The sequence below is a fragment of the Dunckerocampus dactyliophorus genome, chromosome 5 (genome assembly GCF_027744805.1).
Source record: "Dunckerocampus dactyliophorus isolate RoL2022-P2 chromosome 5, RoL_Ddac_1.1, whole genome shotgun sequence".
In the NCBI taxonomy this organism is placed as follows: Eukaryota; Metazoa; Chordata; class Actinopteri; order Syngnathiformes; family Syngnathidae; genus Dunckerocampus; species Dunckerocampus dactyliophorus.
In genome coordinates this window covers 28,866,578-28,882,387 of record NC_072823.1, presented here as the reverse complement: position 1 = coordinate 28,882,387, position 15,810 = coordinate 28,866,578, and the positions used below count along the sequence as shown (strand labels likewise).

The 15,810-nt window shown below is 41.3% G+C and overlaps 1 protein-coding gene across 4 annotated transcripts in view; it reads right to left on the bottom strand.

The window, feature by feature from the left end:
- The window catches only part of mov10l1 (Mov10 like RISC complex RNA helicase 1), a 41,204-nt gene extending 27,526 nt beyond the window's left edge, over positions 1-13,678 (bottom strand). For 2 of the 4 annotated variants that reach the window (XM_054777595.1, XM_054777599.1), the window contains exons 1-9: positions 13,507-13,678; positions 13,091-13,221; positions 12,837-13,024; positions 9,048-9,207; positions 8,841-8,953; positions 8,549-8,736; positions 4,534-4,674; positions 4,077-4,313; positions 3,713-3,910 (exon numbers count right to left, since the gene is read on the bottom strand). In XM_054777595.1, the coding sequence (XP_054633570.1) occupies positions 3,713-3,910; positions 4,077-4,313; positions 4,534-4,674; positions 8,549-8,736; positions 8,841-8,953; positions 9,048-9,207; positions 12,837-13,024; positions 13,091-13,187 (1,322 nt within the window). In that variant the 5' untranslated portion in view covers positions 13,188-13,221; positions 13,507-13,678. Of the gene's footprint in view, positions 1-3,712; positions 3,911-4,076; positions 4,314-4,533; positions 4,675-8,548; positions 8,737-8,840; positions 8,954-9,047; positions 9,208-12,836; positions 13,025-13,090; positions 13,222-13,477 lie in introns of all 4 variants that reach the window. The other 2 variants (XM_054777597.1, XM_054777596.1) reach the window with 2 other exon arrangements.
- Between the last annotated feature and the right edge of the window lie 2,132 nt (positions 13,679-15,810).

The following is a 15,810-nucleotide window of genomic DNA, read 5'->3' as shown; positions in this document are numbered from 1 at the left end:
CCACACCATAGCAACCACAAGAGAACTGGGCCCCACATAGAGCGGAGCACGGCCACTGTATTGTGGGCTGCTGGTGCCATTTTAGGACAACATTGTTTATACCAGAGTTGTACAGAGATAGACTACGCAACAAACACATGGACTGCACAAAAGAGGAAGGCGATGGACCATACAGAGACAAGGGTGCAAGAACTCCAAATTTTACTGATTAAAAGAACGTAGTCATTTCAGAGGTATGTAACTGTGACAGGAGTGGCTCAGTCCTCGGCTGCGATGGACACACATATACAGTCACAGAACACATAACAGTCTATCACCCGGGTGGCACATTAAGGGTGAAACTCTGTTTTTCTGCCTCTCGTTTTACATCCATAACGCTCAGTTCTGGTCACAACAACAAAACATAAGCATTCCGACTGGCCGTAGCATGTTTGCGGCAGCTGAAGTAAAACATACTGTAGCGTTCGAGGTGTAGGGCATCCAGAGTCAATCCTTGCAAGACAAGAACTCACAAACTTGTGCTTTTTGGAGAGGACGTATCGGTTTATTTCATACAACATACGCAACCACGTAACAACAGTCCCCTCTTCATGGCGTCATCCCTGCGCCTCACTCTTCAGTATAGTAAGGTGCATGTTCATTGGTTCTACAACGTTGCTATTTAGTTATATATTTCTTTACATTTTTTTTAAATTGTGGTTGCAGCAGAATAATATCTTTATTTTGTGTTATTGTGTTAATTACTGGTTTTGTGAAGTTTTTTTTTTTTTTTTTTTAACAACAAAACTAGGTCAAAATGTTCAGTCGCTCATTGATTTGTCATCTGTAATTATTTTTGCATGTAAAACTATAATTATTGTCTATAAAATGTGTTGTGTGTTAACATTTTCGGGTGTTTGGAATGGATTAATTTAATTTGCTATGGGAAAATTAGCTTTAGTTAATGTCCGTTTTGGTTTAAGTCGGACCTTCTGGAACGGATTAATGATGTTAACGAAGGCACCACTGTACATATTTTTTTACGAGATCAAATTTTAGGAATCTTGTGAATATGTCACTTTCTTGGCTTTGCTGTGAGTTCATGGTTGCATGTGTTTGAATCTGGTTCCCAGAACGTAGTTTGTCAGTGACATCACAAACAAAAATGGCACCAGTTCAGAAAACTAAACAGGGGGCGTGTCAAAATCACCACTTCAATCCTATTTCATATTTGTTTATCTAGGACAGCAGTATGACAAAAATGTTTGATTAAGTGACCATTTTCATTGTGTTCCAGTTTTTTTCCCCTCAATCTTTTTTTGGTATCATCCATCCATTTGCCTCTGCTTATCTGGGTCCGGGTCACAGGGGCAGCGGTCTCAATAGGGAAGCCCAGACTTTCCGGTCCCCAGCCACCTCCTCCAGCTCCACCGGGAGGACACCAAGGCGTTCCCAGACCAGCTGTGAGACAGAATCCCTCCAGCGTGTCCTCGGTCTGCCCCAGGGCCTTCTCCCGGCTGGGCGTCCGGGAAGCATCCGGACTAGATGCCCGAGCCACCTCAACTGGTTCCTCTGGATGTGAAGGAGAAGTGGCTCTACTCTGAGCTCCTCCCAGATTGCCAAGCTCCTCACCCTATATCTTAGGGTGAGTCCAGCTACCCTAAGGAGGAAACTAATTTCAGCCGCTTGTATCGGCAAACTCGTTCTTTCGGTCACAACCCAAATCTCATGAACATAGGTGAGTGTAGGTCGATAGGTAGGTCGATAGATCATAGGTAGATCGACCACTAAATTGACAGCTTTGCCTTTCGGCTCAGCTGTCTCTTTGCCACGACGGTACGGTACAGCGACCGCATTACTACAGATGCTGCACCGATCCGCCTATCGACCTCACACTCCAACCTTCCCTCACTCGTGAACAAGACCCCGAGATACTTGAACTCCTCCACCTGGGGCAGGAGCTCTTTCCCAACCCAGAGGGAGCAATCCACCCTTTTCCCACTGAGAACCGCGGCCTCGGACTTGGAGGTGTCGAGTCTCATCCTACAAGCTTCACACTCAGATGCAAACCGCCCCAGTAAACATTGAAGGTCACAGCCCCATGAGGCCATAAGGACCACGTTGTCTGCAAATAGCAGAAATGAGATCCTAAGGCCACCAAACTGGACTCCGCAACGCCTTGGCTGCGCCTCGAAATTTTGTCCATGAAAATTATGAACAGAATCAGAAAGGGCAGCCTTGGTGGAGGCTTGACTTACTGCTGGCAATGTTGAACCAGGCTCCTGCTCCAGCCCGCCACCAATCCTGTACTCCCGGAGCACCCCCCACAGGACACCACATGGGACACGGTCAAATGCCTTTTCCAAGTCCACAAAGCACATGTAGACCGGTTGGGAAAACTCCCAAGTACCCACCAGTACCCTTGCAAGGATGTAGAGCTGGTCCAGTGTTTCACGACCAGGACAAAACCACATTGCACCTCCTGTAGCAGAGGTTCGACTAACGATCCTACCCTTCTCTCCAGCACCCTGGAATAGACTTTCCCGGGGAGGCTGAGGAGTGTGATCCCCCTGTAGTTGGAACACACCCTCTGGTCACTCTTCTTGAAAAGGGGGACCACCACACCGGTCTGCCAATCCAGAGGTACCGTTCCCGATTTCCACGCAATGTTGAAGACATGTCAACCAAGACAGTCCCTCAACACCCACAGCCTTGAGGAATTCAGGGTGAAACTCGTCCACTCCTGAAGCTTTGCCACTGGGGAGTGTTTCGACTACCCCAGATACCTCCACCACGGTGATGGAACTGTCCGCGTTTGTGTCCTCAGACTCTGCTTCCTCTATGGAAGGTATGTCTGTGTTTTTTTTTGGTATCATGATCACTTTAAAAACAGCTGAAAGCTTATGTAATTCAGGGCATCTTTGACAAGTGTTTTTACAATAGAACCTTAAAAACAACACGCTCCTGTCATATAGATAGCAGTGGTCCCCAACCTTTTTTGACCCATGGACCGCCTTGTGTTCCCACAAATCTCCCGCGGACCGGGGGGGGGTTCGTACATTATAGCGATCTAATTTATCTTATTTATTATGTATTGTGTAAAACTAAGACATGAACAACATCACATTAAAAGCACAACATGAATGCCGACCCCCCATCCACCAGTTTTTCCAGAGAGATTATTACATCGCTGTTTGACGTGTGTGGTAAAAGGCAGTGTGCTAGCATGAATTAACTTGAAACAAATGTGCACACTAGCACTCAATAAGTCATTAAAACTTACTCTTATGCATTCCCACATAGTATCAGCATTTGACACCAAATATGAGGTGAAAGAAAAATGCTAAAAATACAGCAGCAGTAGAGAGAAAGTTACAACATGCACAATGGACATGTGCCAAGTGAGACGGATGTAACAGAGAGAATCCGACCACTTTTCAAAATAAAACATCATGGAAATTATTTTTTCTTTCTGTGCGGCCCGGTACCAAATAACCCGCGGCCCGGGGGTTGGGGATCACTGATATAGATGATTTTTGAGTTGTATTGATATACTGCTTTAAAAAAAAACATTTATGACACTGAAGAGAGAATTCAGGACCCTGGTCTTCCCCCGTAGCTTCCTAAAAATGTTTAGTTGAAATGTTCCTTCAATCATCTGAATACATTCCATACCAATCAAATATAAAAGTACACAACAGTGTGCCAGTGTTATTATCCCTATAATACATACCTGAATGTATCCTTAGGAGCAGTAAGGGTGATCACGTGAGATGGGGCAGAGGTCACAGGCTTGGCGTCAGTAAGCCTGTAGGGCGCCGAGGGACACAGCAGCTTCTCGTCTTCGCTGCGCACCGTGACCTCCAGGCACCTCCCGATGACAAAAGAGGAGAAGTGCAGCAACAGCAGCTCAGTGGAGCTTCCTAGGCTCCTGAGCACAAAATTCCCAACACATGAAATTTAGCTGCGCACATGACAAACAATCGTGAGACAAGATATATTTTTAAGTGACGCGGCAGCGTGATCAGACACTCGAACTTTCCAGTCCACTTGAATCTCTTTTTCACGGTTGCCATTAAAGGAGTCTTAAAACTTACTTTGCTTGGCATACCACAGCAACAGACAGACGCTCTCCTGGAGGAATATCCACCTCTCGTTCTTCTCTCCTCACACCAGGAGACGCCTCCTTGCTGTCAGCACCACTGCCTTGCTCTTCTGCAGACCGGGTCAGATGTTTGTATCCCGTCTTGACTGGACTGAGAAAAAACTGTTCTTCCAAGTCCCAGCCGGCAAAGTCGCAGGATTTGAGCCGGTGTGTCTCTGAGCTTTTGTTTCTATTCCAGAAGGAGAAGGAGGATAAAAGTTCAAAAACGATTGGACTAAATTCCCAAACGTATCCATGACCTTTCAAGAACTCGCAAAAACAACTTTTTGATGATCTTTCCACCCACAGAACTGTACTTGGGTTGAAGATTTTTTTGCCACTAAGAAAGACACACAAGCTCCTTTCGATGAATTACACCGACAGTGTCATTCAGTCACTTGCTCACTTACTGTATCCACAGCACTAGTTGTCTGTGCTCTCCAATCATCAAATCTCCAAACTGGCCATAACAAGTTACATCCAAGCCTCCTTTGCTCTCCAATAAGTATTCCATTTCAGCACTGGACATGTGTGTTGGATTTGACTTCAAACTGCAACCAAATGAATCAAGAAACGAAGCATCAATCACTGGTCAGTTACATGTAGAGTTGCACAATAATGTCATGTGCTGTGCTTTTTCTTTGGCTTGTTTTGCAACTCTTATTCCAACAACATAGAGTATATGCGAGATGTTCGTAGGGATGCACCGACCCACATTTTTCCCCACTCACGATCCGATCTCGATACCTGAATCTGCAGATACAGTTACAATTCTGATACCAGAGCTGTTTGCTTCGATATGCAACCACACCAAAAGGGAAAGGCTTCTTGAGACGTCATCTGTACTTCTGTGAAGAAGGTGTCGGACGTTTCGCTTCTTATCCGAAGAGCTTCGCTGACGAAGCTGATGACGTCTCAAGAAGCCTTTCCCTCAATGGACAACTCCTGTATGACTGAGAGCCTACACAGACGAACCACACCAAAAGAATATCGCAAATGTTGATTTGCGATCGCATTATTGTTGAATTGACATGGGGATGTAATAAACACCTCTATTACAGGCAAGTACGCATAGGGATAGGTCAGTTACCGGTTTCAAGGTATGTCACGATATGAAAACATAAGTTTCAAAACCACTAAAATTTTCCATCATACCATTCTTGTAGCATGAGAGAAAGTGGAGGTCAGAAATCCCTCGGATTGAGTGTAGTATCACGACCCTTCCCCTTCCTGCGTGATTGCCCAAAGGAGGTGCATTGCCCCCACCCCGGCTGTTTGGGAATGCTTCGACTACTGTGAAAACAATTAATGCTAAGCAATTAAAGTCACAGTTAAGGCAGCAAATTAATCAAAACTCATCACTTACACAACCAGGTCATGACCTACACATTTAATAAATAACTTATCATTTGCAAGTTTTTTTTTTAATGTTGTGACCTTCTTGAGCCACTTAGTGATTGCATCTATTTGTATTTTGTTTTTTTTTTAACAAAAAAATTTATGGTGATGCATTTAAGAACAGCATTTTTTGTTATTCATTTTGAATACACATGTTCCACTTCCATCATGTTCTATTGTATTGTAACATTTGTTAAACAAAAGAGCTGTTTTTCCCAAAACAGATATTTCAAAATAACAGTTTAAAGGCGTTATTATAATACAAAAAGGTGAAACAGTGATTTTTTTCTAAGGTTATCATACAGTCACATCTTATACAGGCCCATGCCTACAGGCAAGTATGATATTGTAGTCACACGAACGTTTTGTGTATTATTAAGCTTTTGTGATTTCCCACTCGTGTAGTCATGAACGCATCAGGCGACACGCTTGTGTGTTCGCACGGCACGCGTGAGGATGGACAGACAGATGCTGATACAATATCAGCAAACGGAGCCAAAAGAGTAACTATATTCTTTGAGCAACTTTGCTGACAAAATGAAAGCTCAGACGTGGCTCATATATCGGAAATTACGCTGGTATAGGAATCCTGTACCGATACTGAATCAAATCGGCCCCATCTATGATGTCAGCACACTTTAAAATCCCTCAGTTCAGCGGGAATCAAAGGGTTAGCTGCACATTTATATTTTTCTTTGACTTTTGGAGTTTATTTTGGCAACACTTACTCCCAACTTTATTATTATTATTATTATTATTATTATTGATACTCTTATGGCTACATTTGCTGATATTCTTCTGCCTCCGTTTGCTGATACTTTTTGGGCTACATTTGTTGATACTCTTCAAGCTACGTTTGCTGATGTTGTTCTAGCTACATTTGCCGATACTCTTTTGGCGCCGTTAGCTGATATTCTTTTAGCAACATATTGCTAACAAAATGAAAGCACAGACGTGGCGCATACGTCGGAAATTTTTAATACGTGAATTACGCTGGTATCCGAACCCCATACAGATACTGGATCAGATAAGCCCCATCTATCACTGATTACGTTTACATGCAGTCAATATTCGGGTTAAGGTCAATTTCTGAAACATCCGGAATAACCCATTTACATGCGCAACGTGAAGAAAAAATAAAAATAAAAACCCGCACGGACAACGTCTCGACACACGCAAAATGTCATGACACAATGCGCGTCATTTCCATTTCTTCTTCCTATATCCAAAAACATATAATGAATGCCTTTGTTTGCGTTTTGGTGCTGGTACTGACCCACCACCAGTACTTAACACTCTTCTGTCTCACTTTCTTCATTAATGGAAGGCGAGAACGTGAAGAAATAGAAAATGGTCCCGGAGCTGTGCCATTCATATCCATGATATATCCCCATAGCCCTCCGTACACTTTTGAAGATGCTTTCGTACAAACCCTGCTTCGCGTAACTTCTTGCTCACCTTCTGATAGATTTCGCTAATGCGGTACTTTCTACCATCAATAAAAGACATAATGTTCCTGTCTTTCTACACACTAACAAGGTGGCTTGTTTCCTCCTCGCTCCAAAAGTGTGGGGTTGTGCGTGTCACCATGTTTACAAGTAGTTCCTGCCAAAGACACAAGATTCCTTTCCAATAGAACATGCGCAGAACACAAATTAATGTCCCTTTTGATCGGGATATCCTGATAGGCGTATACATGACCCGATTTTCGGGTTAGAAAAGGACTAACGCAGGGGTAATATTCGGATTTTGAAAAAACGGAATATGCTCATATTCCGGTTTTTCAAAAGGGTTATTGGTGTTTACATGGCCGTGCACAACCGGGTTATTGCTAATAGTTTGCTTATGATGGGGTTATTTGACTGCATGTAAACATAGCCAATGTCAGCACAGTTTACAACCCCTGACTTCAGCAGGAATTAAAGTGTTAGTTGCACATTTCGCTGTTTCTTTGACTTTGAGGCTTTTTTGACAACACTTACTCCCAACTTTATTGTTATCAACTCACTGAAAACCAAAGACGCATTTATTAGTTTTTGTAAACTCGAACGCCCGATCCCAAAGTTGTATTTATACGCCTTTTATGTTTTTTTGTGCAAGAGGCAAAAAGAGGTGATGATGCAACTGCACACTAAAAAAGGTCACTGTGGCAAAAGGTGGCAGAAGTACATTTTATAAGAGCTCGGCATGGCTCGTTTGCATGTAAAAACATACACGACAGCAAGGAGGAAGTGAGAGAGCGTGGAGGAGCTACAGCGTGCAGAAGGTTACGTTTTGTAGGGAAATTTTAACACATGCACACGTGCACACACACACACACAAACACAGTTTAGTTCCAAATGTGAAAATTGTAAATAGTTCATGGTGTTATATTTGTAAATAAATTGTTATTTTGATGTAAAACAATCCTTTTTGGTATTATGTCGTGGTACAGTTGTTTAGATATTTGAGCTGTCACAAAAGCAAAACACTCAAAGTGAAAGTTATTCTTGAAATGTATCTTGTATCTTGAAATGTAGCTGTTTTTCTCCCTTTTTTTGTTGGGAACTGATATTTTCCTGAAACTTACATATGTTCTACTGCCGATTACTCAAGATCAGAAACTTTGAAACTGATGAAAGATGAGTCTAATCTTTCTTTTGGTAGGCTCCATGTTGGTATAGCCGTAGAACACAATATTCTGTGAGCCTTGAAAAATCAGTCAAAACGGTCTAAAATGGCCAATACTGAAGGGGTTGTCTGGGATTAAGAGACTTAAATAAGAACATGGTGGAGCAGGACTTGGCAAGTTGACGGGTTGCCAACAAACGGGTTCTAATGTACAAACATTTTGAATGTTTACCAACATTCTGCAACAGATTCTGTTCGACCTTAGGAGGATCCTTTGTACCTCAAGAGACACCTAAATCTTCCTTGGCGTACGCCGAACCCTCTATAAGTTTGCTATTTTTTTGTGTAATGCTGCCGCCTAACTAGACGCCTGCACATACTGTAGCTTCAAAAAAGGCAGGTGATGGCGGCTCCTACCCTTCCATGCACGGTGACATGCAGAGTGCCCTCCAGCGGTAGAAGGACTGGCTGCTCTCCACCATCACCAGGTTGACCAGGTGGCCACGTGCAGGCTTGTAGTGGGCGGGCAGCAACAGTGAGTCCAGGCAGAAGAACACACTGTCCTCCACCACGCCGTTGTTGACATACACGCTGGTCACACAAACCTGTGTCACATGTTATGATATGATTTATAGGGCTATAATTAAATATATATTATATTTAATACACAGTGAAATGGTGGGTGGAACACTATGAAGGAAGCATTCACCTGGTCGAGACGACAATAGCGTAAAGGAGAGACGGAATGAGCCTGGGTAGTCCACTGAGTGGGGTTGATAAAATACATTGCTTGGACCCAGTCGCCTGTCATTGGCTCGTAACCTGAAGACAAAAACACACAAATACAGTACTCAATATGCTGTCTTAGTTGGCCAAAGACTTTTGCATAGTTGTGTACTCTATACACCATTCGTACCGTCACAGAGACTGGCACGTGGGAAGTAAGTGGTTTGGTTGATGTAGCCACCCTCTCTGTCCAACGACGTGATGGTGCCGATGAGAGGATGCAACTGAGCGCAGTCGTCTTCCAAGGATGTCCCGCCTCCGGCCTCCCATGCATCGAAACTCTTTGCCACCTAAACAAAAAGCGGGTCAAGGCATTAGTTCACAAAGGGACTACAGTATATGCAGAATGGTAGAGGGTGCTAATTTTTTAACATGCTTCAAGGATTGTATCCTGCCTCTTCCTTCTCCAAGCAACATCCCACGTAACACACGCATGACTTATGTTTGTTGTCAGCTACTGCTAGCCATTTAGCAAAGTTTAACTACTAAAGTTAGCTATCATAAGCTCACAATGGCTCCACATTGTCGGTCACTCCTCTGAGACTGCGGACATGTATGTGAAGACAGTAAACCCTCGTTTATCACAGTTAATCTTTTCCCATCCATGATAAGTGAATTTCCGCAAAGTAGATTTCCTCATTTATACATAGAATATTTTTGTAGTTAGCTAAAAAACCTGTTTATGACCTTCTAAATACAGCTTTTAACAGTCTTTCACATGAAATAGCACCCCATTATATTATCACAATACATTTCATTACATTATATCGTATTACCCAATATAGTAGACATGAGAGAAAATAAGATGTATAAAACATAATAGTCTCAAACATTAGAATTGACAGAGCTCCTTGTTGTTCCTTTTTTGCTTAGCATAATCATCCCTCGCCACTTTGTGCCTAGAATTTTGCGGCTTCACTCTATCACGGTCTTTCAAAAGCACATTAATAAATACACTCCTGATCAACATCTTAAGAACAGTTGAAAAATTGCATGAATGTACATTTTGCACTATTGGATCTCAAGGAGGCCGCACGGTGGTCTAGTGGTTAGCATGTTGACCACAAAGAGATCGGGAAGACCTGTGTTGGAATCTCCAAATTTGAATTTCTGTGTGGAGTTTGCATGTTCTCCCCGTACATGCATGGGTTTTCTCCGGGTACTCCGGCTTCCTCCCACATTCCAAAAACATGCATGTTAGGTTAATTGGAGACTCTAAATTGTCCATAGGTATGAATGTGAGTGTGAATGGTTGTTTGTCTATATGTGCCCTCCGATTGGCTGGCGACCAGTCCAGGGTGTACCCCGCCTGTCGCCCAAAGTCAGCTGGGATAGGCTCCAGCACAACCCCGAGACTCTAATGAGGAGAAGCAGTATAGAAAATGGATGGATGGATGGATCTTAAGGAGGTTCTAAGTCGAGATTCAAACCGCAAAAAAATAAAGGGGAGTGAGACAAAAAATATGAGTAAGCAATTTATTGCATATAAGCATTAAAGTGAAATAGGCTGTTCATCAGATAATCAAAAGTTAATAGCTTAAAAAAAAAAAAACCTGAAGCCCCGCTAAAATGGAAAATAAGCAGTCAGTAATGAGTAGCCGCACCATTCACCATTTTTTTTTTTTTATTATTTAAATTGCTGCCACAGCACCATGACACAGCGGCGACAGTCCCCCTCCCATGCAGTCCACCACCACAGCTTCAAAAAAATTCTAGGGGAAATCCTGATCCTGGTTAATAGGAGTGACAATAGTACGTTATGTCATGTCTAGAGGGCTCTTATAATGTTAAAATCCGTATCTAGAAGGTCGTAAACAAGCTACCTTTGCTCCAACTACCAAAATATTCCATTCATAAATAAGGAATCCTACTTCGTGGAAATTCAGTTATCATGGTTGGGTCTGGAATCAATTTACCATGATAAAAGAGGGATTACTGCAGTTCTCAAGGTGGCTATTGTCTCATCAATGTATATATTATATTATATCAGGCGTGGTCAACAGGCTGAAATATGTTGTATCCCCCCCTAACTTCTGCTGGGATTAATCAAACTACTCCAAATTCACAAGTTATATATGATCGCAAATACCTACAGAATAAGCCACGATTAGCCAGATAAACCTGACAATTATGGCAGGGGGGTGCATTTCATATCAGGCATGTGAAGCATATTTATGCAGCAGACACAGTCAGGCAGGTTGAAATAATGTGTACACCCATCATAACATGTTTTGGTCAATAGTGTTGACAATTTCTGAATAACTACTGCAGATTTTTATACTATTGTACACTCATGTACAGTATATAAAAAATAAAAAAAAAACAGTGGAAAAGGTTACAGTAAACAACTATTGTCGGCAGTATTGTATCAGAGCCTATAACTGGAATAGAAAAAGGTGAAATTGAGTCTGGCAGTGTGCTCAAATGCTCATGTTCAGTAGATTAAATGCTCATCTACTGTATTGATCAGAAACATATTGATCCAAAATGTTGAATTAAAGTGTGTTTTAATCTAGTACACAGTATTTAGCCTGCGTTTAGTTAGCAGGCTGATCGCCAAACTAAACTATTATAAAAGGAGAAGGATGATAAAAGACATTCTCATACAGTGCAGTGTACGCTATTAACTTGGGCGACACGTAATGTGCAGAATCTAAACAATTTATTTTGGTAAAAATGTCTTGCATTACAATACCAATCTTTAAAATTCAAAGCATAATCGCAATCCACGTTTTCTTTTTTAATAAGCTAAAATAATATCTCGGCAAGGAACCTCAGCTCCGCTCCCTCTGCAGCTATGCATGCTCCCGCGGAAGGGGATACACTTTCTACCAGGGATCCCTACTTTGGCACGACACCGGCGGTGGTGGTTTTACATTTTTTTTAAGCCAAAAAAAAGGTAAAAGCACCACCGCCTTGTAATTTGGAGAAAGTTGCATACAGTCCCCTAAAAGCAAGGTACAAGAACCTTTGGCTAAGAGAGCCATGAAAGTCACATGTTTTAAAATGTATTTCCATGAGAGCTATAATATTTTTTAACATTGCATACAACTAAATGTGTGTATTTTTAAGCAAGACCAACAATTTTAGAACATAAGTCTCTAAATGTATTAATTTTTTCAATGCTATACTGAAGCTAGTCAATAACAATACTATATTCATATTAATTAAATATTTCTTACCATTAATGCGACTTTACTGCTGGATGGTTTAGCACGGTACTCCTGATCTTTCTTTCTTCCTTTCCGCCATCTTCTTTGCCAATGGGTACATTTAAAAGATGGAAAGTTTACTTCTTGACCTCTGACTGACCCGGGTGGGCTACCGCATCATGCAATAATAACCAAGTTTTAGTGTCTGCTGGCATTGGCCACCCGCACTGCGGTAGAAAATGGACGGCTGGATTAAAATGCATAAGAATGTTTTGTATTTTGAAAATTGTTTTCAAAACGGTGACTTCTGTAATGTTTTAAATGTCAGCGGAAAAATAAATAAATTGGATGGTGTTAAGAAATGTGTGAGAGCTAGATGCAGTCATCTAAAGAACCTTATCTGGCTCTCGAGCCATAGGTTCCCTAGTGCTGCTTTAAAAGAATACAAATGTAAGACACATTAAAGACTCTTCATTCTCTAAAAAAAACAACTTGAAAATTGTATTTTGCTGCATGTTTGCCCTTGTCGGCCAACGTATTTCAGTATACAACGCGAAGAAGCATATGCCAGTAATGTATTTTCTGCAGCTGCTCTTTTTTTTTTGCAGAAAAACAGGAGAAAGGGAGGAAATTGCAGCCCTTAATCAGAAAAATTACTATGAATTACGAGGCACTCGAAGAATTTAATTTTTGTAATTGCGTCACTCACTATATGTTATATTGTTATAATGAGCAAGTGGGGATAGATGGATGCCAGTGGGGCTCACCCTGAGGGCTTTCCACCCGCCTTGTGCTCCATCTCTCACGGCTATGCAGGTCACCGCGTCCCCCGTTTTGAGTGGGACCCCGCCCAGCACCACGCCACTTGTGAAATAGATGGCATCGTCAATCAGCCCGTGGTCAAGGCCCAGCTCTGTCACCACGCCATCGCGAGCGTGACGAATGCTCTCATAGTCTGGAAAACCATAAAACAGTATGACGAGCTGCTTAGATTTAGAAGTAATGTTTGTTAGTTTCCCACCTGCAGCACCGCGTAGGACGCCGTCGGCCTCCACCTGTGCTGTTCTCCACAATGGAGAGAGCATTTTGGACAGCAGGTATCTCACAGCTGAAAACATGTCTGCAAAAGTACCGCGCAAAGTTTATGAAAGCCTGTAAAAAAGGGGAGGGGGGTTGTCAAAGAAATTGCTATGTGACACTCGAAGTTGTTTAGAAAATGCTAAACGTGACAGCGCCCCCGCTAGGTTGCATATGTTAGCTACAATGACTAATTCACTACCCGTAACACTGAAGATGACGTTTGCCAACTTAAATTACTACAATAAACATTCAGAACTTTATTACGACTAATAATGTTAATGTACACTGGCACCCTGAGCAATAACAAATGTTAATAACGCGAAGCTACCTTGCCTCCATTAGCTAATTGTATGCTACCTTGGCAGGAGCTTGAAAGATGGCGAACAACGCCGGGAAACTTCGAAATAAATGCCGCTGCTTCCCTATTGTGCGCGAGGGGCTTAAAATAACGTGCTGCCCACACAGTATGAATCAAATGTTGGCAATAAAGGGTCAAGGCTGAATAATAGTCCGACGCGAAACTTTTCACTACTCGACTCCAATGACGTGAAGTCGACATAACAGCAAGGGGAGGGGCTGCCGTCCTTAAAGCACCAGTCTATCTGCGCCAGTGTGGTTTAGTTGTAATTTATTGTTAAAATATACAACGATAGATTCACCCAAGCTACGCCGAATAACCAGTCAATTCACGGAGGACCGTTGTATTCAATTATGGGACGCAACAACAGGGCCACTGCCAACTCTAACTGCACAAAAGTGTAGAGCAAGTTATGCTAACGAGCTTGCTAGCTAAAATGTTGGCTACCTGTTGCCAAGTAAAATTTAACAGGGATTTAGACAAAGTATCGGGGCATACATCTTGATCATTTACGTATATTTTGGACATTTTTAACTTGCATATTTCAATATACATGGCGTGTATAATCTTGTCCTAATTTTTTCACATGATTGTATTCTACTCCTGAACCGATGGGGGCGCCACAAACGTCATTTACAGTCAGAAAGACTTGTTTTTCGCTCCTGCTCTGACTGACATGGGGATCAGATATAAGTACAAATTCAATAAAATATGATTTTGCGCTCTGGTTTTGTGGCGTAACCATGTTATATTTTGCTGGCCGGCTTCTATTTTGAAGGTCCTACTTTACCCGCCGACAGGAAGTGTTGCATCGAGTTGGTCCGTGTTTTGCCGAAGGGACAAGAAGTTCTGAGTCTGGTGATGGGAAACACGCCTGCCATACACATACATGCAAACACCTCATTGAGATGGTTGGCCCGTTGCAGCGATAAGTTTGGATATGGCACATCTGCCCCTAAAACACAATGCAAGAAAATGAGCCAAACTTAATAAAGCGTTTATCTGCAAAGTATTAAATTCTGTTCATAAAATGATGTTATAATGGCCAAATACAATCAAAAGTATTTTTTCAGCCTTGGTTAATCCTGTGAGAGCTTGTTTGGACTGTAAACTGGTTGGTACAATTCCGTGTAGAACACGAATGGACCAAAACTGTTCAACTTGTATTAATGATATCTGTAAAGTGACGAAAGACTTAATGTTAGTATTATTTGCGGATGATACTACTGCTTTTTGTTCTGGACAAAGCACACAATAATTCATTAAAAAGGCACAGATGAAATGGTCATATTAAAAAGATGATTTGATAAAAATAGATTATCCTTCAACCTAAGTAAAACTAAAATAATGCTATTTGGTAATAGCAGAAAGGACGTGTACGTGCAAATACAAATGGACGGTGTGGACATTGAAAGAGTGAACGAAAATACATTTTTGGGTATCATAATAGATGAATAAATGACCTGGAAATCTCACATTAAAAATATACAACATAATGTGGCAAGGAATAGCCTACTTAAATACTGAATAAAGCAAAATTAGTTCTTGATTAAAAATCACTCCATACTCTTTACTGCTCTCTGGTATTACCATATCTAACTTATTTTTATAGAGCTACAGGGTAAGAAGGATAAAAGTAATTTCACTCGCTAAATGTCCTGCAAAAATGATCAGTTAGGATAATCCATAATGCCGCGTATGGACAACATACAAATCCTTCATTTCTAAAATCACAAAAATAAAAATTTGCTATTACAGTACATTTTCAAACAGCTAAAATTATGCATATACAATAAGCGGTTACCCCAAAATATCATACAATACCTTTCTACAAGAAAGGAGAAGTATGATCTCAGGAGAAAAAACAAACTCAAAACATTTATACGCGACAACAACGCTAAAAACCCACAGCATTTCAGTATGTGGAATTAAATTATGGAACGGATTGAGTAGGGAACTCAAACAATGCACTAAGATGAGCGATTTTAAGAAATATTACAAGCAGTTGATGTTTGCAAAATATAAGGTAGAAGAGTCTTTAACTTATGTTATGTTATGTTTATTATTTTTTTATTATGTTGGTTGTTATATATGCTGACTATTTATTATGAAAACCTTAACAATGAAATTACCATATTGTTACATAACCTTATCACTTTTGTATGTATTAAAATGATCACATGAAATATAGGGAGTGAATAAATGTACAGCAACAGATGTGAAACATATTGGGAGTAGGATTAAATACTGTAAGCTTTCCCTCTTCCTACTCCTTTTGGACATTTGAAACTGTAAATTGTATT